This window comes from Pinus tabuliformis, chromosome 6 (genome assembly GCF_031772625.1).
Source record: "Pinus tabuliformis cultivar Carrire ecotype Pingquan chromosome 6, CPIR1, whole genome shotgun sequence".
NCBI classification, from domain to species: Eukaryota; Viridiplantae; Streptophyta; class Pinopsida; order Pinales; family Pinaceae; genus Pinus; species Pinus tabuliformis.
In genome coordinates, this window is record NC_142292.1 from 1,614,944,491 (window position 1) to 1,614,969,631 (window position 25,141).

At 40.1% G+C, this 25,141-nt stretch overlaps 1 protein-coding gene across 3 annotated transcripts in view; it reads left to right on the forward strand.

The window, feature by feature from the left end:
- Window positions 1-25,141, forward strand: part of LOC149265076 (vacuolar protein sorting-associated protein 52 A-like) — a 354,902-nt gene that overhangs the window by 285,795 nt on the left and 43,966 nt on the right. For all 3 annotated transcript variants that reach the window (XM_089429125.1, XM_089429130.1, XM_089429133.1), the window contains 2 exons: window positions 18,112-18,246; window positions 18,450-18,524. In XM_089429125.1, the coding sequence (XP_089285251.1) occupies window positions 18,112-18,246; window positions 18,450-18,524 (210 nt within the window). The remainder of the gene's footprint in view (window positions 1-18,111; window positions 18,247-18,449; window positions 18,525-25,141) is intronic.

A 25,141-nucleotide genomic window follows, 5' to 3' on the forward strand; every position in this document is an offset into this window, starting at 1 on the left:
ACTTGTGATAGCCATAGCACTTGAACTTTGATAGATCCTTCTTCTCTGCTTTTGAGCAGGAGCCTTTGTTGGACCCCTTCATCGCCTTCATTTTTCTCTGCATACACCTCAGTCCAAACTCATCCAATAGGAATGACATTTTGGCTTTCCACATGCCAAAGTTGGAGGCTCCATCCAACTTGTCCTGATCTCTCAAACCTGCCGTGACCATCTCTGTAAAGATAGTGAAATCCAAATAAATTGGAGAAATAACTGAAGAAATCGAACTGGGTTAAAACCCTTTGTTTTTCTCTTCCTGTGCCTACGCATATCTTCCTTCTACCCTCAAATCCACTCTGATACCATGTGAAATTTCAATTACTATTGCGGTTATTGGTTATTATTCTCCTAGAAATTTAGATTTCCTTCTGCAAATGATTTGTGGCAAATACTGAAGAAAACACAACTGTAACTTCACTGAAAAATAAATAACCATAAGAACTGAGAAAATTATGTACGCATAAACAAATAATGAACGCCAATATTTTTGGACAAATGTCCCTGGAAAAACCCTGAAGGGAAAGCCAGTTATGCAGATGAGGATTTTGCTATTAATTCTTCAGCAAAATCTATGATTAAAATTACACCTGGCTTTCGTAATAGAAAATATCTGACAAAATATTTTCTTCACTTTTACAAGTCAATTTGACCTCCTAGAAGCAACTTGGTCCCTCAAATCATTTTCAACCTCCCTATGGCTATTCAATCTGACTAACACTTGCAGCTTGGTAGATAAACTCGACGCTCCTGGCAACTCGCACTAATTGAGAAATTTATTGGGCTTCCACTGGGAAATTTGATGTCTTTGGTAAATTGAATACCCTTAGGAATATTGACCTTCTTTCAGGAATTTCGTTCTTCCTCCAACAACTCTGCCTTCTTGATCAACTTAGACTCCTCCTGGGAAATTCAACCTCTCTATTGAAAATCAATCTCCCTCTGTCACTAAGAATCCGAAAATCACTATGATGATTTTCTCTCTGGAACTTTGATCTTCAATCAGTACTGAACCCCTGCCGTTGATGTCCCTGTGCTGCATGTGCACCTTTTCTCTAACTACAATGCTCTGTTTTGATCTCTCACTGATCTTTTGTGTCTTCTCCAAGTGCTCATCAATTTCCTCTTATAATCTCTAGTTGACAAATCAATGATCATGATCTAATCTCAATCAATGGCTAAGCTCATCTTGACTCCTTCAAGTGACTTTTCTGGAAGTCTCTAGAGAAAAATTGGTTTACCCCAATTAATACTGATTAATTAAGCCATTTCCCTATATTAGACTAATATTGATTAATTAAGCCATTTCCCTATATTAGACTAATACTGATGAATTAAGCCATTTCCCTATATTAGACTAATACTGATTAATTAAGCCATTTCCCTATATTAACTTAGGAAAATAAATTAACTGACTCATTAATTCTAATCAAGGCCTTTTCTAGTGAAACCTTTTTTGGGCATTGGAGAAAATGTGTTCCCTAGCTTCATAGAAACAATCTAAGACTAGAACACCGGTCCAACCTACATAAGCGAACAACAAGATGCTCCACTGTCCACAAACCACACCCCTCTCGTAATGTTCCAGAAATACAAGATACTAGAGAAAATTCCTTCTCAAATTTCTTTTGCCAAGTCATCGATTTGCGTAGATGCAATTGTTGCTAGCTTCCCCTTGCCTTTATTTTTGTTTGGATACGGTCTGACATAATAAACAAACTTATGACATGCAAAGCACTTGACTTTGCTCATGGTTTTCTTCCCTTGTGAAGGTGCTCTTTGACTCTGGTTCTGCTTGCCTTTACTATTGCCCTTGTTTGCTTGCCCAACAAGTGCAAGGTTTTCCTTATGTCCACCTTCGCGTCGTCCACCAGTTATGGATTCCTCCCAAATCTCCTTTTGGGTGAAATTTTCCCACTATTTGGTCCAATCAAGAAGCATATTTTTAGCTAACATATCCGTCACAAATGTATCCCATTTCTCGACACACCCTTTCACTGCTACTTTCATGAGCTCCGTCTCATCCATTTCTTCCCCAACAACTGAAGCATCATCACAAACTTGTTGAATCCTTTTGAATCATGATGCCACAGTCCTAGATATGTTCATCTTAATGCTATTTAGCTTCTCCCTTAGAACCATATTTTGGTTCTGGTTGTCACTCTGGTACAACTTTGTCAAGGCCATCCACATTTTATAGGCTAAATCCTTCTTTGTTATGTGAGGGATTATATGATCCTTCACACGATACAAAATGATGCCCTTGGTTTTTATATATTTTATCGTATGTTCAACTATGTTGGGTAGCATCTTGAGGAACTTGAATCTCTTGGCTTGCGATTTCCCACAAACCGTTTGCCACTAAAACAAGGGCTATCTACTCCTTCCATGGACTAAAATTTACAGCCCCCTCCAACTGGTCGTCATGCCTCAAACCTGATGATGCCATATTACCAAATCAACTTTCACCACATGACCCTTGCTGTAAAAAATAATTTGCTGCCATGAAACCCCTATGATATATGATCTCACCAACGGAGTTTCTATTGCTTTGATACCATGATAATTCCTTTATAGCAAATCTGATTTATTAAGTGTCCCATGGGGTCTCGTCCCCCCACCTGGGGGTTGAGTTTCCTAGCTCCCTCACGCTCCGGGGATTTGGGGACAAGAGGGGGTTGTTTCCCCACGCTCCCAAAAAACAAGGTACGCGAGGAAACTTGAAAGGGGTCGTTTCCTCCATTTTTGGGGTCCTTTCCTAGGTGAAAGGGGTCTTAAGGGGTCGTTTCCCTAGAAAAAATTCGCAATTTTTTTTTTGTTTTGAAACAAAAAATCGTAATTTTTAATATTTGTTGACCGACTGGGAAGGGTTTACGTTATGTTCATTTCACATTTCATTTTTTGTTTGCTCCTTCGTTGAACTGAACACTGCCGCCATCGCCAAGCAGCCTTCTGTCTGCTCCTTCGTTGAACGGAACGCTGCCGCCATTGCCAAGCAACCTTTTGTCTGCTCCTTCATTGAACGGATTACCTTGAGCAATTATGCTCATTTATCTTTTGATATGTTCTTATGTTATTTTGACTCTATAAATTAAAAATTTTGACTTTTGATGTATCATACTTGACTTTTATAATTTTATTTCAATCTTCAGTATTCAATGTTCATAGTTGGAAGTGGAACATCAATATGGTTTAAAGTTTAAAGTTTAAAAGGCTAAACATTTATAATCTTATAATTTATTTTCATTGCGCATTGTTAGTAAGTTAGTAGACTAGTAGTTACACTGTACAGTTACAAACTTACATGTATGATGTATGATTATAATTTATATGATAATGATATCAATGATCATGCTTTTCGTTTTAAATTTGTTTCAGTTATATGAGTCATTGATTTATATTTTATATTTATAAGGTCTTAAAACCCCGACCCCCCCCCCCACGTTTCCTAAAAATTGGTGGGGAGCTTTTGCATAGGCCGCTCCTGCGTATCCCTGCTCCCTCGCCTCCTCGTCCCAGAAACTTGGTGGAACATTGGATTTATTTTTCTTCAACAACTTGTGAAAAACCCATAAAATATTTATCTCAAATATTTGTAAAGTTGCCAATAAAATAATCACAATGGTATATTAGCTCAGAAAATAAAATGCGGTGGAAAGAAAATGGGAAATCAGTGACACTATAACAACAAACTTGTGCCCAACACAATCTTCATATTAAATTTCTTAGGAAAATTTGGGTCTAGACCCACGGAGAATACATAGAAAAATACAACTCCTGGGAACCTTAAACTTCGCCCCATTGGGAAAAATCAACCTCAAGGAAATCGACACCACTGAAGAAACTCCGTCTTTGGAAAATTTAGCCTCCCTCATCAACAATTCAACCCCTCTATTTTTTCTCGTACAGTTCTTGTGCACTGAAGAAATTCAGCCTTTGGATATTTCAGCCCTCCTCTTAAGCTGATTTGGCCTCTCTCTTTCCTAGCTACGACTTCCCTGAAATCTTCTTCCAAAATTTCTTGTTGCAATTCTTCCCACTTCTCTTCAGTCTAATCAAACCTCCTGCTCTTGAGAAAATTGCTTCCTCAATAATGATACATCTTCACCTCTCCCTTAGGCTTATTCTATAATTTCATTAAACCAAAATCCCTAACCCTAATCTCCTAAGTGATCAATGGCTAGGATTAAATCCTAAGCCTCACTTGAGAGTAATGGTTGAGATTATATCTAATTCAACTTAAATGATGTTATTATTTATCCTTAGAACTTTGGCCTAATAGTCCACAATAATCAACCAAATTAATTATTGTATTTATCCTAAGTTAATCTTATGAAGGAAATCATAAAATCACTTATTCCACCAAGCAGGTAGCTAAAGAGGCAATCAAATATCTTCTACATGCTAAGGTACCAAGCCAATGTAGAAGACCTTGTGAGGATACAAAATCGACACTACCTTGTCCATCAAACTTGTCTGGTCTTTAACCAACTCACAAAAAGATAGAAAAGATAGATCAATCACTAACATGCCCCTATCCTTCAAAAAGTGTGCACTCAACATTTGAGTAGTTCTGGATGCTTCTGTATAAAATTCTCATCCTCCCATGTGGAATCTTCAGCAGGTAAGTTCTTCCACTTGATGAGATACTCTAAAATTGATTGATTTCGTTGCTGTCGATTTATTGTTTTTGTGACTGCTTCCGGTTCCAATATGATTTTCCTTCCTCTTCAAGTTCTGGCAATATTGTTTGAACTGTGATCTTCTCACCTATAACCTTCTTTAAGCATGAAACATGAAAAACTGGGTGCACTCGGGAAGATGCAGGAAGCTCCAATTTGTATGCCATAGTACCAATCCTTTGTAACACCTTGTACGGACCATAATACTTTGGTGATAATTTATTATCCTTCTTAGCTTGCTTGAGGGACATTTGTTTGTACGCTTGTAGTTGTAGAAATACCCAATCACCTACATCAAAATTTCTTTCTTTGCGATGTTGATTTGCCTGTTGTTTCATTCTATTTTGCGCCAAAGTGAGGTTATCCTTTAAGAGTTTGAGAACTTCTTGTTGATGCTCGATGTGATCTTCCACTGCTTGAACCTTAGAATTTTCTTTTAAAGATGATGTGATGGACGGTGGATGATATCCATAAAGTGCCATAAATGGGGTCATTTTTGCTGCAGTATGGAAGGAAGTGTTATACCACCATTCAACCAGAGGCAACCACTTGACCCATTGTGTATGTTTATCAGATACAAAGCAACGAAGATATCCTTCCAAACATTTGTTCACTATCTCAGTTTGCCCATTAGATTGAGGATGATAAGATGAGCTATGAGCTAACTAAGTACCCAAATATTCCACCTCTTGTATTCCAAAGAAACATTTCGAGCTTTTTGCATATAATTGTTTTTCCTCCAGTAGTTTGAGCACTTTGTCGACATTTTGAACATGATCCTTTGAAGATTTGCTGTAGATTAGTATATTATCAAAAAATACTAATACAAATTGTCCAAGGGTTTGAAAATGGAATTCATCAAACTTTGAAATGTAGAAGGTGCATTGGTAAAGCCAAAAGGCATGACCAAAATTTCGTAATTACCCTCATGAGTTCTAAATTTTGTTTTTGGAATGTCTTTTGTCTTCATTCTGATTTGATGATATCCTAAATGAAGATCCAACTTGGTGAAGTAAATTGCTCCATGCAATTCATCAAATAATTCATCAATGATAGGAGTGAGAAATTTATCTTTAATAGTAAGTTTGTTGAGCTCCCTATAATTCGGACACATGCGCCATGATCCATTCTTCTTGCATACCAATACCATTGGAGCAGAGAAAGAACTTTGACTAGGTTGAATTATACCAACCTCTAGCATTTCTGCAACCATAAGTTCCATTTCACTCTTTTGGACATATGGATATCTGTAAGGCCTAATGTTTGGGGGAATACTTCTTGGAATGAAATGAATAGCATGATCATGATCACGAATAGGTGGGAGGCCTTTGGAAGTCTCAAATACCTTGTGGAATGATTGTCCAAAACTTTTTGGAGATCTAAAGAAATAGATGATTTCGATGTAGGAACCTCTAGTGAACATAATTGTGCAATTACGCCCCCTTGTTCTTTCTTTAGAAGATTTCTCATGTTGTTAGAGCTGATTATCTTTCCCGGTTCCCTGCGATACCCCTCAATTCAACTTCCTTTCCTTTCCAAAAAAATTTCAAGAAAAGTTCATGAAAATTAAAACCTATCATACCCAAAGATTGTAGCCATTAGACTCCTAGTACAACATCTGCACCACCCATTGGAATGGAAAGCATTGGACTATTCAAGACATATTCTCCCATGGATAATTTGATATTATGGCACTTTCCTATGCAATTTATGGTTCCTCCATTTGCAACCATTACTTGATGCTGTGGTGTTGGATATAGGAAGCAATTCAATTCCTTGGCTATTTTACAATGAATAAAATTATGGGTACTACTTGAATCAATCAAACACTATTACTTTTTTATTCTTGATATGCCCTTCTATATTGAAAGTTTGAGGAGTGGCAATTCCTGTCAATGCATTACAAAATATGGTCAGATTCATTTCTTCTTTCTCAGGGATTGGTTTCTGGTGTATATCCTCTTCTTTTGACGTTTCTTGTTCCTTTTCTTGCTCCTCTTCCCCATCTATGTAAATTAATTTCTTCTCAGCACACTTATGATCTTTAGTGTATTTTTATCACAATTGTAACAAAGTCCTTTTGCTCTTTTTTCTTTCAATTGTTGTGGTGTCAACCTTGTAGGTGGTGAAAGGCTAGGAGCAACAACACTTCCATTTTTATAATTGTGAGTGGTAGGCTTCCTTGTTGCCATAATTTTGCTTTCCATTTTTCTTGCCAACCTAAATGCCTTCTCTAATGAATCAGATTCCCAAAGGCGAATCTCAAGTTGGATGCTATCCTTTAAAGTCCCTATGAACACATCAATCCTATGCTCCTCTGGAATATCTTTTACCCTTATATTCAATTTTTGAAAGTCCTCAATGTGCTCCATCATTGAACCCTTTTGTTTGAGATTTATCAATTGGCTAAAAAAGGTGTTGCTTTTTGTATCCTCATAATGTGCTATCATTTCTTCAGTAAAAAATTGCCCAAGTGACAATTTGTTTACGAGAGAAAAACCATCAATACCATAGAAACTGATTTGGTTTCAAATATAAAGTTGCAATGCGTACCTTTTGTGTGTTTTGCACATTATGGAGATCGAAATATTGCTCCATTTGTAGTATCCATGTTATTGGATCCTTGCTATCAAACTTCCTCATATCGGTCTTTGAAACATGGTGGGTCTTCAATCCAACATTAGAGTCTATGAAATCATGATTAACATTTTTTTTTGTTGTCATCATGTGTTTTCTTTACTACCGTTTCGCCATTAATAAACATTTCTTGTAGCAACTCTGTCAAATTTGTCTTCAAATCTTCCATGTTTCCTTAAAGTTTTTCTTCTATACCATCCATCTTAGCTTCCACGCTTTTTTTTAAACCATCCATCTTAGCTTCTGTTATTTTTTGTGAGAGTGAATTTTGTTGCACCTGGTCTCGTAATTTTGATATATCATATTGCATTTCTTCCTCTTCTTCATGAGTCATGCTAGAGATTTCAGGTTGCTTACTAGGTGTTTCCATTTTCTTTCTTCGGGGCATCATTTAATGATAATAATGCTTCAGTATGCCCTGTGAATTCCTTCAAACTAATTTTTCAACCTAACTTATGCAAAAAAAAAAAAAAAAAAAAAAAAAAAAAAAAAAAAAAAAAAAAACTACACATTTTTTATCTTTGTAGGAGCTTGATATTGAATTTGTTGTATCCCTGTAATTTCTGATCTCCAAGGTTTGTAATTGCGTCTTGCGGTAGCCCTCTAAGAACTCTTTCCAACCCCTCAAGTCTGATCAAGATTGGATTCTCCAAAGAAGAGTTATGCCAAATCTCCCACAATGACCTGATTATAGACTGGTTCAGTAGAGCGAACTTGTATGAAGTGCCACGTGCCACTGTTTCGACCTTAGGACCTGAAGCCGATACACAACAAATTACATGCCATTCTCTTTCTGTAACGTTTTACGAAATTTCACTCTTATGCTTAGAGAGAAAGTTATGATGATTTTCCCCAGGTCACCTATTTGGGATGTAATTCGGGAGTTTGCAAAAACCCTAAATGTCTTGGACCATATCTTTGACAATATAGCGAAACAAGATCTGAAATTCGGGCTCGAGCTTTATCAAGATTTCGGCTCAAATGGGTTTTAATTTCAGAGTCTGAACCTTCGTAGAAAAATAATTATAGCGAAAATGCCACGATGACTTGTTTGCGATGGAATTCTGGAGCTTGCAAAAGCCCTAACTTCCTCAGATCATATCTCCGAAAATATAACGAGACAAGATCTGAAATTCAGACCCGAGGTTCAGAACGATTTCAGCTCAAATGGTTTTTCTTTTAGCTTCTGAAACTTCGTAGAGAAAAAGTTATAGAGAAAATTCCACGATGACCTGTTTGGAGGTAGCGAAACCCTAGAATCCAAAGCTCTAATACCAAATGTTATGAAATTAGCTCACAAAAAGATAAAAAAGATAGATCACGACTTAAAAATCAGCCTCTTCAAGGGGGCAACCTCCTTTACATTACACAAATGAACAATTCTTGGATGATACAAATGACAAGACCTTCTTTCTATATATAGGAGTCTAAGGGGTCCCAATATGATCAGAGGCTACATAAAAATAATATTGTAGGGGCACAACAATAATAATAATGGGCTTCTATGGGGCATAATAATAACAACGTGGGGACTATATGGCACAATAATACAATAAGGAGGTTGCACTAATAACAATAAGGGGTTACATAAGTAGTATAGGGATCTAACATTTACCCACAACAGTGGGTTGGGTATCCTTGGCGAGAATGATCTCTGACAAGCATTTGTGTTAAAAAATGGCCAACATACACTGCTTCGACGTATAGTAATTCTTCCCAAAAAACTTATGGTTTATTTTTACCATGATGTTGGACAACAAAGACAGAGATACAAGTCAAGAGTGGAGAAAAATACATGACACTTGTTACCTATCAAACTAGCAGGGGTCCTAAAAGGGGATCCTTGAAGGGCTACTATTAGGCTAAGGGAAACAATGGAGCGATATCCCATTGTCACCTCGACTAAGGCTCCCTACTCTTTACAGATTTTCACCAATGGGAGGAGACCCGTTATGATAAGGATCATGAAATGGATGGACCCATGATAAGGCTAGGGGTGATCCTGGAAGCCTATTCACAAGAGAGGCTCAAATATGTGGCTTGATTGCTTTGGAGGCAAGGTTGAAAGCTCTCAACGAAGGGCTTAGGAGAATTTGAAGGTTTAGGTCTAGAGTATGTATCTTATGATGGAGGTTCCTTGGCTCTAAAATTCTTGTGAAACCTTGGATTCCAAGGGATCCCTGAAGAATTCTCTTTAATAGTGTATGGGACCACACGGGACCAAGTGGACCTGAGGTTAGGTCAAGGGGGTAGGGTTTAGCAACCAATACTATGCTTGACCTATTCTGGAGGGAGAAAGGTACCAAAGAAAGAATTTTCAATGCAAGACAACATGAGGATCCTAATGAGGTTTCTAGGCTAAGGAAAGGCAGGACAAGATTCAATCTCAAGGCTAGGGTTTGAGATATCTCAAAATACCACTGTCAGAATTTCTTCAAAATTGGAGGGCACCTAGGAGACACATCAAAGCAGAGGATGCCAAGATTGGATTTTTTGAGTGGGTGGTTTGCGAGATAAATGATGCCCTAGGAGACCTAATGGGCTAGGCCTAGAAAAAAAGGGGGAGGAGAGGAAATAAGGTTTAAGGTGATCAGCTTATGGTGGATTAGTGCCTAATCCTTTGGGGAGATTGGATTTAGGTAGAATTATGACTATGGACTTTTGGATTTTCAAGGTCAAGGAGGCCTCAAAGACAATTTCCCTTAGCATTAGGGCAACAACAAAAACAACTTCAAAGACTTTATACTTCGTTTTGCAAAATAGATGGCTTATCAAGATGAATTTCAGTAATGAAACATCCCTAGGAACATTCATTCATTATACATGGCACATACATGAAGCATCACTATCAAGAAACAAAATTTCCATAACTTCGCATAGATGGATTGTTAATTTTAGGTATGTTCTATGCTTAGAGCAATTTATTTCAATTTTCACAGTTAGCTCAATATCTTTTCTAGATTAGCAATCACATCAGCGTTAAAGTAAATTGCAGATAGAACATAAACATAGATCACAGAAGACAAGCCAAGACAAGAGGACACAAGATGTGGCACTAGCCAGGGACAAACCCCAATGTGGGGAAACCCTTGATCAATTCTTCTTATATGTTCTTCAATAGTTCAGCACAAAGAGAGAGATAGTACATTTACAACAAAAGTCAACACTTTGACTTATCTAAATAGGAGCATAGATCATCTCTAAGTAGATGATACATGAGGTAGCTGAACTCAGTTGAAGACATGCTGCTTCAACTGATTCTCCCAGGTGACTCCATCACCATGCATTGTGCTACACCTCGTCATCATGCTGCACCTCACTGTGCTGCACCATGTTGCACCCATCATCACTATGCTGGACCTCATTACCACGCTGCACACATCATACCCCTGCACCTTCTGGTATTGCAACATCTTATTGTACCTTATCATCTTGTTGCACTTACTAGCACTGCCTCATCTTGTACCTTATTGTGCCCATCATGCTGCATCTCGTTGTAGCATTTACTATCATTGTACTATATTAGCAAGTGCTGCACACAACTTTGTCATGATGCCCATCTTTGTTTTCTAGCATTTCACATCATGCTGCCCCTTATCACAATGTTGTCACTGATCATACTGATGCACCATGATTGCTTGCTGTCCCATGCAAGCACCATGTCCTTGCTATCCCATCTTTGCTGCACCATGTGACCTTGCTGTCCCATCTTCCTTTGCTGCACCATATGACCTTGCTGTCCCATGTTCCTTGCTGCCGACACACCATACAAACGCTGCTTTTTGTCACTTTATCACTGTTGTAATTTTGGGACTGGTTAGGGCATAGAATAGTCCCTAACCGTCCTCAAATCTTGGCTCAGAATTTCCCTTATGAAATGCGGTCTATGCTAGTAAGGCTTCTCTCCACTCGTGCTGCTGTTCTAGGCACTGTATAGCCCCAAACACTTCCACACTGTCCCTGTTTTGAAGTGGTTAGGCCTGTGACTTACCACATTCCTTGCTGTCATCTAGAACCCTCTTCAAAATAGAGTTCCTTACCTTGTTTGCTGCCCAATAGACCTACGTTTAGCCCTGAACACACTCGGATTTCTTGTTGTAGCAACCAACCCTCAAAACTGATCCTAGAAGGCTCCATGCTGCCTTCTTTTCCTCGCTGGAATGCTGCCTTATCTGCGGCCTAGTCACAATGGCAAGGTCCCTTTACTCGGCCTGTTACAAGAGAGAACAGACCTCAAAGCATCCACGGCTCGGCCTCCTTAATCTCCTCTGCATCACGCTGTCCCAAAATCTCCTTTAGGACAACACTTAGGCCTCTCCTCCATCGCTGCGTTAGGCGTTAGGGCATCTTTTCTAGGTCATGCGTAGATCATCTAGGACTGCGGCTAGGTCATGCGTAGATCATGTTAGGGCTCCTTCCCTATTGCGTCTAGGGCTTCTAGAGACCAGGGCAGCAAGTAACCCTACGTGTAGGGCTCATACTAAGGCTCCTTACCTTCTGCGTTTAGGGCTTCCTCTCTTAGATTTCTCTTCCACTAAAACCCAGAACAAGTGGAGAGAAATCAAGAGTGAAGTGTGTGTAGAAATGACTATCAAGTCACCTCTTTTTATACTAAAACATGGAGCACATGTGTGGGTTATTTGGTTGCTAGTTGACCTTGACGAATTGTCTTATAACACAAATAAATTCATAACTCCATGAACTTATCAGAATCGGATGATCTTTAGATCAACCCTACACCTCTCGATGAGAGGAGTCCAAGAAAAATATCAGCTGCCATAAATAAGATGACCCACATGGAGCTTGGCTCTAGTTGCCAATTTGAACTGCAACAAATTAGCCCTAGTATAGTGAAATCCCAACAACAATGTATGTGACAAAAATAGAGAGAAAGAATAGCATTAAGTTGTACTTACATGTATAAGAATATATCCAACCATCCAAAATTTGCCATTCAAGAAGCTCCAAGACATGAGAAAATAATCCAAACATCAAAATTCATTCCAGGCCGCAAAAATTCATCCTCCAAGAAGGATAGCGAAAATATCTAAAGAGATACAAGTCCCAAATCGAGGTGTGATGCTAAAATGAAATCACATCACTTGTATTTATACACTTCTAATGAGTTCAATTTAGCTACTTAGTCCTAATTAACCCCTAAAATAAAATAATGTTCAAAATAACTAACTTTTGGTGAAAAGCCCAACAAACTAGCTCATAAACAAAAGAATAAGCCTCTCAAGAGGTCGAATGATCAATCATACATGTTGTTGGGCCTTATAACAGGCCTAGTGAAGTCTATAGGTGCCATAATGAGAAATAGGACTCCCAAAAGTAGTGGACAAGGGTTTGGCCCCTTGTTCTCCAAATAATAAACCTGTGGTGCTCCCAATGGGTATGTGGGCACACAAGTAACCTCATGGGTCTCCATATAGATCGAAAATGCTTGTAGACCATTTGCAAGGGCTCGGATGATGGTGTAAATGAGGCCACATCATCATACATGTCCTGGGTCATCTGCCAAGTGCATGGTACAACTGTGGGGCTAGCTAGACATGGTGAACTGGGTGCATCTTCCTTGTCCAATAGGTAAATCTCGAGTAATCTCTGAACGTCTTTGAGTATCCATGGAATGTTGTCTACTGCTGTGGAGGCCCATGGCTCTCTACACACACCCTACATGTGACAATGTAGCCCTATGGGGGGTTAGAACCCCGTATAGGGAGACCAAACCCAAAATGGAGACCATCTACAATCCTGCATAAGATCCAATGCGTCCCCTCGCCTTCTAGTACAACAAGTCATTTAAAGAAATCGAGTTAGAAAACTTACAAAGCATGGACAACAGATGGGCACTTCATAATGGCATGCCCTTCCATAGTGGGCTTTGACATGTGCTAATGTCTCCAAGCTCCAAAGGTGGTTAAACAAGTACCCTATTAGGTGGTTTCTACCTTTAAAGGGGACAATATGTCCAAGGTACATCCTTCAAATGGTGGTGGCATGTGATAAAGAGATGAATGGAATAGGGAATGAAAGGGGAAATCTTAGGCCACATGTCGGATTACAAGGGTAGCTAATAAAGGGAAGCCCACACTTGGGTATATAATGTATAGGAGGGAGCAATCATGGTGCATGAGATACCTCGACCTTGAGTTTTCCACGCTTTTTGATATGCTTTTTGCCTTTTATGATTTTTTTTTGATTAACTGCTCAAGGCTCAAGGGATAAAAGCATGATGTGTAAGGTGTAGTAGTGGATATCCCCTTTAAGGTAGGGCGTTCATTGCCCACCAGGGGTTGGGACAATCATGGGTTCCTGAATGATAAGGGAGGCTCACCTAGGGCCTATAGGAACCAGAGCGATGGCTATGGGAATGGAGTAGAGCTCATGCATTGGCTTTTGCCCACATGCTAAATGTGTTTGTCCTGGCCATCTTTGGCATTTTGTGGTACATTTTCCTGTTGAATGTTGCCAATTATGCTTTTACTTTTCTCTTCAACTGCATCAGCCTCCAAGGCATCGTTTCAGGCCCAACCCAAGGTGTGGGCAAGGTGAAGGGGAGGCTAACCCTATGTGGACGGGGACGCGTCCCCCAGGGTCGGGTGCACGCACCCCTCGCACCCCACGCACCCGGGACGGGGAGTCTCTTGGGGGTGCGTTTCCCCACGCACCCTTTTTGGGGAGTCTCGGGGAGACGCAAGGGGGTGCGTTTCCCCAGTGTGGGAGTCTAGACTCCCCACGACTCCCCGAAAAAGGTGCTTCTGGGCGTCCCCCTTCAGTATGGGAGTCTAGACTCCCCAAAAAGGGTGCCCCTGGGCGTCCCCCCTTTAGATTTGTCTAATAAGACTTCAAAATTAAAAATTAAAAAACAAAAATCAACACCATTAATTTTTTTTTTTTAAATTAAAATTAAAACTAAAAGCTAAACCTAAAAGTCATCTCATGAAAGGCAAAACGCATTGCTCCAGCGCCGACTTTGCCTGAACTCCGACTTTGCCTGAACTCCGACTTTGCCTGAACTCTGAAAGTTGAAACGCTGAACTGAGGGCTGAACTGAGTCATTGCTGTTCAGCGTTGAGAGAGCGTGTTCACTGTTGCGTCCCTTTGCAAGTTTGCAGTTGGAAATTGGCAGTTGCTCCAGCGGCTTTAAAAGTTCGACCACGGCTCCATCGTTTACTGTTTTGCGTCAAGTTTCAAGTTCAAACCTCTGCCCCGACTCCCTACGCTGTGCGGCTCCACCTCCAGGTAGACGTTCAAGCCTGCAAGGATATAAAATTTTAATTTCCGTTTTGCTGCTATCAGTCTCGTCCATCGTCGTTTATGTGGCTCTTTGCTTGGCAGAAACGGAAACCTTATCGAAATCTTGTATGTGTATTACTATTTACTATTCTACAGCATTGCTGTTGACCCTCATAATTCGTAAGAGCCAGTTCAATGAATAATTTGAGTATCCAAACGCTGTGAGAAAGAAAACCGAAACGTAACAATCAGTGTGTATGCATTCAATCATTAACGATAGATGTATCCTCGGCATTGATTTCTACCTCGAGTTCTTATTCGTAGACAGACTTCTACCATCGTAGGTGGGATTTCTACCTCGAGTTCTTAGTAGACAGACTTCTAAGTTCTCAGCATTAAAATTTAACTATTACTGGCAGCAGATACGGTTATCCATAAGCATTTGCTGCTTTGAACATAATTTTGAAATTTTCTGTTAATGATCGTTTTCCTTTGCAGCTGTAGACTTAAATGAAAATCATTAAGTGTCAAATTTCAATTCATAATTCGGATTCCTCGCATACTCTTTGTTAAAAAATTTAAAAAATTGACACCGAGAGTGATGCGGCTTGTCATCTGAATCTCTCTTTGGGTCATTTTAATTTTTAATTTCCCATGAGAACAACCTGTTTCATCACAGAACTCTGACCTTGGGAGTGGATATATTAATATATAAGTTTATAACCTGTCAGATATATGAAATTTCTTCAACTGTTTGTTAAAACTTAAAGTTTTAAACGCAGCAGACTTCTCAAGGTGCACAGCATGCCCTGCATCCTTAAACAAGACAAGCTCTGCTCCATCACCAGATGCCTGCCAGACTCGAACAGCGTTAAGATATTGACATTCCCATTGATGGTCCTGATGACTTCATGCAGCAGATAGAGTGACTCTGACTCGGACTCGGATATTGACATTCCCATTGATGGTCCTGATGACTTCATGCAGCAGATAGAGTGACTCTGACTCGGATATTGACATTCCCATTGATGGTCCTGATGACTTCATGCAGCAGATAGATGTAGAGGACCAATCATTGAGATTGAGTCCTTGATGCTGATTTATCATTTTATTTTCAGTGCTGACTATGCATTTTTCATTTTTGAGTTGCAACACTAGATATTGATGACTTGACTCTTCACTCTTAACTATTTAGTATTTTTGAGTTTGAACTTTGAAACTTTGAAGTTTGAGTTATATAAATTTAGTGTTCAAACTTTGAAAATATAGAATGATGAATGATGAATTTAGTTTTTAAATCAATGTAGATTACTAGATTGTAGAATGATGAACCATTGAATCAATGAATGATGAATGATATCGATCAATGTATTTCAGTATTTAAATATTTTATTACTGATTTTTTTTTTCAAATCTCAATGCTTGATGTGTCATGTATGTATCAAAATGAATGATGAGGATAGATCAATGATTCAAATTTCAATTGTCTATTTAATATTTTTATGCTTTCATTATTGAACAGTGAACAATGAATATGAACTTGAATATTATATATATATATATATATATATATATATATATATATTATTATATACCTCGACGACTCCCCGCACCCCCGAAATTTCCCTAAAATTTGAGGGTACTCCCACACGTCCCCCCTGAGCGTCTCCCCGCACCCGCGTCTCCCCGCACCGGAGTCTTGGTGGAACATTGGGAAAATGATGAATGAGGTTATAATGAATGAAAGGGGAGTGATGTATGTGGATGAGGAAGCGGGGCCACCCAACCAAAATCAGGGTTTCACATGTAATACCACCCTAAGACCCAAAGTTCAGTAAAGGAGCTCCCACAAGACTAGGATGCAAGGGTAACATCCAAAAGAGGTCTAGGGGACAAGAGCACAGACCTAGCCCATTCTTTTTCCACCGAATCCCCCCATTAATTCATGCTCAGAACTTTCCATGATAAGTAAACTACAACACTCAATTACCAAATGACAAGGCATGCCTGTAGATTTGGAATACCCACCTTCAAACATACGATCATGACAGATGGGTGAGAGACCACATGGATGGCTCAGGTGGCAGAGAAATGGCACAGCGAGCTAGTTGGTGGCTGCAAGGGGCTGCTGGCTGCCGGTTGAGGACCATCTTGGACAAATTTTTTCTCCTAGGGATATCACCCACAAAATCGTGGGTAACAACTGTAGCAGCCATGTACCACTGAGAAACAAGTAAGTTTGTGAGAATCTGCCCCAAATCAGTCCAAAAATACTCAGATCTGTGTATCAATAGTTGAAACTTCACAGATATAAATAGATCTGCCCTCGAACAACCCAAAAACAATGAAATCTGCTAATAGCCAGCATCAAAGGAATCAATTTCTTCTTGGATCTGCTGAAAAATAATAAATCACCATCTAAAACTTTCAGATCTGCAAATGTGGGCACTAATATAGGAAAAAAACGATGTCAATCTGCTTCCATTTCATTTATGTTGTCAAGAAACCTGAGAAATAAGATATTTTTGGGCCGTAAATCAAAATTTTCTGTACTTTTCCAAGCAATTCTGTACGATTCCAAATGGATTCCATATGACTGCATTGTTGTACGGTGTACCATATGATTGTTTTGTACAATATCTGGAAATGATGGCTGAAACCAGTGGTTGAAAAACATTGTATGGTGTCTGAAATTTTAAAAAATTGACCTTTCTTCATAAAGAAGAAACAATACCTGATTTCAATGAAATCCTTGTGGCTCTTCAATGTGTTACGCTAGCGATTCCTCAATCCATCTCTGTCAGCAGCGGTAGCTAATTCTTCACGCTCTCACAAACTCTGTGGCTCTAGCTTTGCTCTGACACCATATTACATAAATCGAGCATACAAAGCAACCAAGATAACTCAAAATAGTTCTCTGTACTGTATATGTAAATGAGAAAGCAAAGGCTTTCTTATATAGGGCTACAATCAAATAGAGTCAATCCACGTTATGAATATGGGATAAACCAATAAAGTGAAATAAGACATGAAAGTATATACTAACTTAAAGACGAATTGGGATTATTCTGATATCTAGTTGACCATCATAAACTGACATTTATCTTTGCATTTTGTATGCCTTTATTCTAATGGTAATCTGTAAGTGGGTTCCATGACGTGCAATCCATTTTATGATGTTCCAAAAGAGGCCTGCCTGCATCGAAACTAATTCTCTGACTTTGGCAGCAGTACATTTCAGGGGTTTGAGATATTGTAAGCCATATCATATCTTATATAAGTAATTTATGGAAGAAACAGGTTTCACTCTTTTCTTGTTTTTTGTAAAATGCAGCTTGTGGTACTCAGTTGTTTTCTGATGTTGTACCTATTTTCTTCTCTCTCAGTATCTTTTTTCATCAGTCATTGATGAAGCTTTGCCAACCCTTTCTGCTGGTTTATTTTTTCTGTATTTCATTGAATGGAAAGCCTTATATACTGAGTTTTTGCGATTGGTGATTTTGGTAACTTGTAGCTCGAATTGAATATGGAGCGTCTTAGGGTAGCTGTGGATGATTTATTGGTTAAGCTTGCTCGGATGTTCAGCAGGCCGAAGCAGCAAACTATATTCCTTATTAACAACTATGACATGATTTTAGCTGTGCTGAAGGTAGAATCTTTTTTATTGGCTTATTCTATTTTTGGGGTGTATGATATTGATTTACGTATTGAGCAGACAAAAATAGATAAGGCTATCATATACAGAACTATTTGTACTTCGTTATGTTCAATTGCAGGATTGTGAGTGCTCTTGTAACTGTGTTTAACTTTCCCCAGTTGCTCATTCATGAAAAATACAACTGTCTTCTGTAGGAAGCTGGTACAGAGGGAGGAAAGACGCACTTGCAATTTGAAGAGTTGCTCAAAAGCAACACAACTGTTTTTGTGGTGTGTTTTCTTTCTTTTATATTTCTTTCCCATCTTGTCTAGAGCTAAAACAGGAAAATTGTTCTGTTTGATGAAGCTTTACAATGTACTTCCTTTTGGTAAAAGAAAATGTCATCTTCTAAGGTTTAAAAATTCGAATATAAATATTGGATAGCTAATTGATTGCAAGACGGCAAGTTTTGGTGTTGGGAAGCTATAACAACACATGAAAGTACCATGGAAAACTGGTTGTAGACTTTATTTTCTTTTTTGGCATTTAAAACTAGTACCCTAAAACTGTATTGAAATATATACTGCAAATGGAATCCCCGTGTGTTATTTGTAAGGAGAAAATTCTGAGACAGCATACAGACATCAAATTAGACCCACGATACATGCAGGAATCTGTTGCAGACAGAGAAGACACTCTGGCTGCGAGAGATATGTTTGTCCAGACGTAAGGCACCCAGAACAGGAGAAAAATTCATGGCCTAGTTATGCAGTGTGATCTGGGAGGTAAATTTGTAAAATTGTTTTGGTAGTCAAATAAATTTAATAAAAAATATTACAGTTTTCAGTTTGAGAGCAAGGGGAGCAGATTTTAACAGTCTAGAAGAAGGTCTATGAGCAGCAGGTTGTATGAGAATTCACAAAGCAGCAAGATTGAGCTGGACAATGCAGAAAAAATTAGTTTGGCAGAACAAAGGTAACCTTAAAACCTAGTCTAAATACAGAAATTAAGATGTCAAGAGGGTTGTATAATCTTTTAGAATCCAGAAATTGAATAGTAAAAGGCGCACCTTATGGACAGTATTGATGAAGAAAATTTTGTTCTTTAAAAGTCTATGAGGGATAGTAAATGAGATGGAGATAATCCACAGAGGTAAATGGTATAACCAAATTTGAAAGTACAAATAATGAAGTCTGATTGGTTGTAATTGTCTCTAATAGGACCTATAATAAAGCACCTTAGAAATGTGAAGGGTGCAAATGTAGCATGGGAAAAGTTACAAAGTATTTTTGAACCAATAGTTGAATCTAGGATTTTATACATGGAAAACATGTTGTGTACTACCGAGATGAATGTAGCAAGTTTGAGGATTTAATTTCCAAAATTAGTTCTTCAAGGGATGAATTGGCTACTGCAGGAACAGATATATAGGATAGAATTGATGATGCTAATGTTTCAGGCATTACCAATGTCCTATAAACCATTTGAGATGTTTTTGAAACTGACAGCAAGAGTGGTGTAGATGTTGTTTGAGGAGCTGATTGGATTGCTATTGTGTTATCTTTCCAGATTACTCCAAAAGTGTTTACGCTATGTATGGGGGCTATGTCACATGGTTCGGGGGTTCAACAATAATAAATTTCAATTCAAGTTTGAATTTAGGAATGACATTCGGATAAGTTTCACCATTAAGTTTGTCCATACCCTCACAATTTTTTTATAAATAGAAGTTATATTCATTTATAATATATGTGAGATTAATAAAATTTATAATAACGTTAACCCTAATTCATTTAATTATATATAATTTAAAATATATTAGTTTATTTTATGATAACTTACACATTCTTGGTAACCCATAACCTGTCTATGCTTTTAGACCCATAATGTGTGATTTCAACCTTTCAAGGCCTGGTAGTCTACCCAATCACGAGTTTTCAAGGAAACGTGCACGGCACATCCCAGCAGATCTTATGCAACATGTTGTGGTTATCTGAACCTATGCAATGTTGAAATTGGGTAGCATCACGAGGTACTCTCACATGCCCTTGGTGCTAGGCTTGTGAGAGAGAAACACCCACAAAATGTGATGTGTGGTGTTGCCGCCTCGCTTGCACGCCTAGGTGAATGTGGGAAAAATCCTCAACCCCACAAGGTGTGATCTTGGTGGAAAACTAAGAGAAGGGGTTGTCACCGAATCCCAACTCTCTCCGTTAAAGCTCTTTACTAATTAAGCTAAGGGGGGTGGTCCCTAAGAAGGTTAATAATGTTGGAATTTCTAAATCTAATTGTTAGAAACCCTTCATGTACTTTTTTGATTTATTTCTGCCTACTTGTTCTGATTAATTAACAAGTTATTTACCATGTAAATACTGAAAATAAATACAAGTACATACTCAACACATTACAAGCACACAAGTGACACCATTGTTTTTGGACCAATGTCCCCGGAATAACCTAATGCAGGAAAGCCGGTGCAACTATCTGAGGGTTTTATTATTATGCAGTTTCTGAATACAATCTGGGTGCCAAAACCGACTCACCCAACAGAGAATACTCTTGGTAGTAGCACCTCTCAGTCGGAGACAGATGTTCCGGTTGAAACCCCGAATAAACACTCCGATAGATCCCAACTCCAATCTGCCCCACGAAAACCCCAGTGTCAGCCTCTAGGGACTGCGACAGCCCTTTCTGGCCCAGCGTCACCCTAGCTCGCCCTATGTCAGCCTCTGGAGCCACAATGTTAGCCCTTAGAGCCTCTGTGTCACCCACACTAGCTCTCTGAGGCACTGCACAGTTCCTGGCTGCCTCTGCGTGAGCTCTGGCTGGCTTTATGTCCCTCTTTCCCAGTTTCTGCGCTGATCCTCCTGGTATTATCTCTGCCTCTCTGCTTTTGTATTCACTGCCCGTTAAAGCTCTTTACTAAATAACTTAAGGGGGGTGGTCCCTAAGAAGGTTAATAATGTTGGAATTTCTAAATCTAATTGTTAGAAACCCTTCATGTACTTTTCTGATTTATTTCTGCCTACTTGTTCTGATTAATTAACAAGTTATTTACAATGTAAATACTGAAAATAAATACAAGTACATACTCAACACATTACAAGCACACAAGTGACACCATTGTTTTTGGACTAATGTCCTCGGAATAACCCAATGCAGGAAAGCCGGTGCAGCTATCTGAGGGTTTTATTACTATGCAGTTTCTGAATACAATCTGGGTGCCAAAACCGACTCACCCAACAGAGAATACTCTTGGTAGTAGCACCTCTCAGTCGGAGACAGATGTTTCGGCTGAAACCCCGAATAAACACTCCGATAGATCCCAACTCCAATCTGCCCCACGAAAACCCCTGTGTCAGCCTCTAGGGACTGCGACAACCCTTTCTGGCCCAGCATCTGCCTAGCGTCACCCTAGCTCGCCCTATGTCAGCCTCTGGAGGCACAGCGTTAGCCCTTAGAGCCTCTGTGTCACCCACACTAGCTCTCTGAGGCACTGCGCAGCTCCTGGCTGCCTCTGCGTGAGCCCTGGCTGGCTCTATGTCCATCTTTCCTAGTTTCTGCGCTGATCCTCCTGGTATTATCTCTGCCTCTCTCCTTTTGTATTCACTGCCCCTCAGCTGCAATTTTGATCACTCTTTCGACTTCCTCAGCAAACCCTGCCCTAGAAAATCGAAATCTTGATCAACTCGGTGTGTTCTCCAAGTGACCCTTAAGCCTGCTCTTATACTTTTCTCGTTGACAAATCAACGAGCGAGATTAAATCCCTAATCGACGGCTAAGATTAGATCCGGCTTGATCCTTGTCTTTTGGACCATTCTAACATGGTTTTATATTAATTCACATTAATATTTTAATTTCCCTAAGTTTAGACTTAGGAACTCCATTAAAAATATTAATTATTTTAATATCTCCCAAACTATTTAGAATCTGCCCAAACCCTTTCTGGGTATTGGAAATCTCATGTGCCCTAACCTCTCCACCAAATTTCATGGCTAGAGCACATCCGATGCTACCCGAAATCAACATTCCCTCTTAGCGAGGACTGTGCTCTAGCAATACTCCTTACTGAGTATCACCCTGATTATCTGGCATCGGTCCCTGTGCTGATGCTAGGCCTGTTGCCCATCATCCTCTGCACTGCTGCATCCTGTATTGTTGCCCATAGCTCTACCACTGCCATTGTTGCATCTGTACGACAGCTCCCTCTGCATCTGTGTTGTTGTCCATGCCCCTGCCACTGCCACTGCTACATCTGCACTGCATCTCCTCTCTTCATGCTGCATCGTGCTGCCCATAGCACTACCACTGCTAACTGCTGCACTACAACTCAGTTACTGAGAAGTAACTTATCTCCCAACTCTGACCTCTCTATCAGCCTAGAGTACTCTTGATGCTGAAGCTTCCTCTGCCGCTGACAAGTGCTCTCTCTCTGACCTCTGTGTTGCTGCAACAACTCCCTACATCTTGCACCGTTTCACACTTCTCTGTGCCATCCTGCACTGGTGCAACACTATCATGTCTCTTGCACTGTTGCAGCCTGCTAGCCTCACGCTGTCCTGGGACTCCTGCACTGTAGCTCTCTGCTGCTTCATCCGCATCCGTTTGTACCCACATCTGCCAGTCCTGCTACTCCTCTTCGGGGCGCCCGTAGTAAGGTATAATCCAAGAGGCTGGGTACCTCGAGGATCCTGCCCCTCATCGCTTGTAGTCTGCCTGACTACAGCTCGATGTCTCCCCACTTCCGCTCAAGTGGTGTGTGTGCACTCATGGAACACAAAACAAAAAGGATCCTGGCCTTCTAGATGCCAAAGTTGGATGCCTCATCCAACCTGTATTGATCCCTCAGCCCATTCATGGCCATCTCTTTGCTCTTCTTGTTGACTCCTCCGAGTCTCTCTACTTCCCGCCTGGGAGTTCTTTGTTCGACTCTTGTTGAGTCTACCTCCTGTCTGCAAGTTCTCTGTTCGACTCCTGCTGAGTCTACTTCCCATTTGGAAGTTCTCTGTTCGACTCCTGCTGAGTCTCTCTACTTCCTGCCTAGAAGTTCTCGATTCGACTCTTGCTAAGTCTCTCCACTTCCCGTCTGGAAGTTCTCGATTCGACTCTTGTTGAGTCTCTCTACTTCTTGTCTAGGAGATCTTGGTTCAACTCCTGCTGAGTCTCTCCACTTCCCGTCTGGAAGTTCTTGGTTCGACTCCTACTGAGTCTCTCTACTTCCCGTCTGGAAGTTCTCTTCTGGACTCCCTCTAAGTCCCGATTTCCCACCTGGAAATCCTTTTGCCAACGTCAAGTTGCCCCTCTCCGATCGTCTGTGCAACAATAACACTAATCCGGATTCCTTGGCTAGAAATCTGCCTCGGCAGCAACTCCCTCTATCTTGGTCTCGCCCTGTTAAGCACTGTTCTGACTACAGTACCCCACCAGCTCCACTCTGCAACTTACCCACAGCCTCCTAAACCCCAACAAACTGAAGGTTAGAGCTCCTAGGCTCTGCGCAATCTCGGCACCGGCAATTCAGCTTCCTCAACCAACTGCGTCAGCCGTCCTGGCCTCTGCGTGAGCTTGTCTTTGCCTCCTTTAGTCTTTGCGTGACGTCTTCTTGGCTCTAACTTGATGATGCAGGAATTGCGTCACCCCTTCCTTGCTGCTTCTCTGCTAGGAACAACTTCTGTCACTCGGGACAACTGTTTTCTGTTGCTGCTTCTCTGCTCGGTTGATGTCCTCAGTTCTCCTGTGATCTGCAACCACACTCTGATACCATGTTGGAATTTCTAAGTCTAATTGTTAGAAACCCTTTATGTACTTTTCTAATTTATTTCTGCCTACTTGTTCTGATTAATTAACAAGTTATTTACCATGTAAATACTGAAAATAAATACAAGTACATGCTCAACACATTACAAGCACACAAGTGACACTGTTGTTTTTGGACCAATGTCCCCGGAAAAACCCTATGCGGGAAAACTGGTGCAACTATCTAAGGGTTTTATTATTATGTAGTTTCTGAATACAATTTGGGTGCCAATACCGGCTCACCCAACAGAGAATAATCTCGGCGGTATTACCTCTTAGCCAGAGACAAATGTTTTGGTTGAAATCCCAGATAAAGACTCCGACAGCTCCCAGCTCCAATCTGTCCCCCGAAAACCCCAACGTCAGCCTCTAGGGACCGTGTCAACCCTTTCTAGCCTAGTGTCTTCCCAACGTCACCCTAGCTCGCCCTGCGTCAACCTCTGGAGGCACTGTGTCACCCATGCTGGCTCTCTGAGGCACTGCGCAACTCCTGGCTACCTTTGCGTGAGCCCTGGTTGGCTCTACGTCCCTCACTCTCGGCTTCTGCGCTGATCCTCCTGATACTATCTCTGCGTCTCTGCTTTTATATTTACTGCCCCTCAGCTGCAACTCTGATCACTCTTTTGACTTCCTTAGCAAACCCTGCCCTAGAAAATCGAAATCTTGATCAACTCGGTGTGTTCTCCAAGTGACCCTCAAACCTGCTCTTATACTTTTCTCGTTGACAAATCAACGGATGAGATTAAGTCCTTAATCGATGGCTAAGATTAGATCTGGCTTGATCCATGTCTTTTGGACTATTCTAACATAGTTTTATATTAATTCACTTTAATATTTTAATTTCCATAAGTTTAGACTTAGGGGATCCATTAAAATAATTAATTATTTTAATATCTCCCAAACTATTTAGAATCTGCCCAAACCCTTTCTGAAGGGGGGTAGACCCTACGGAAATAGAATGAAGGAAAACTAATTGGGAACCAACCAGTTCGGGAGACACAGTGAAACGACCAAGTACTTGATTAAGATTTAGTAAGACTTATAGGATTTGATTAGATTTAAACAATTGATACCAATGCCTTATGGAGTCAATAATCTTGCTAGGAAATTT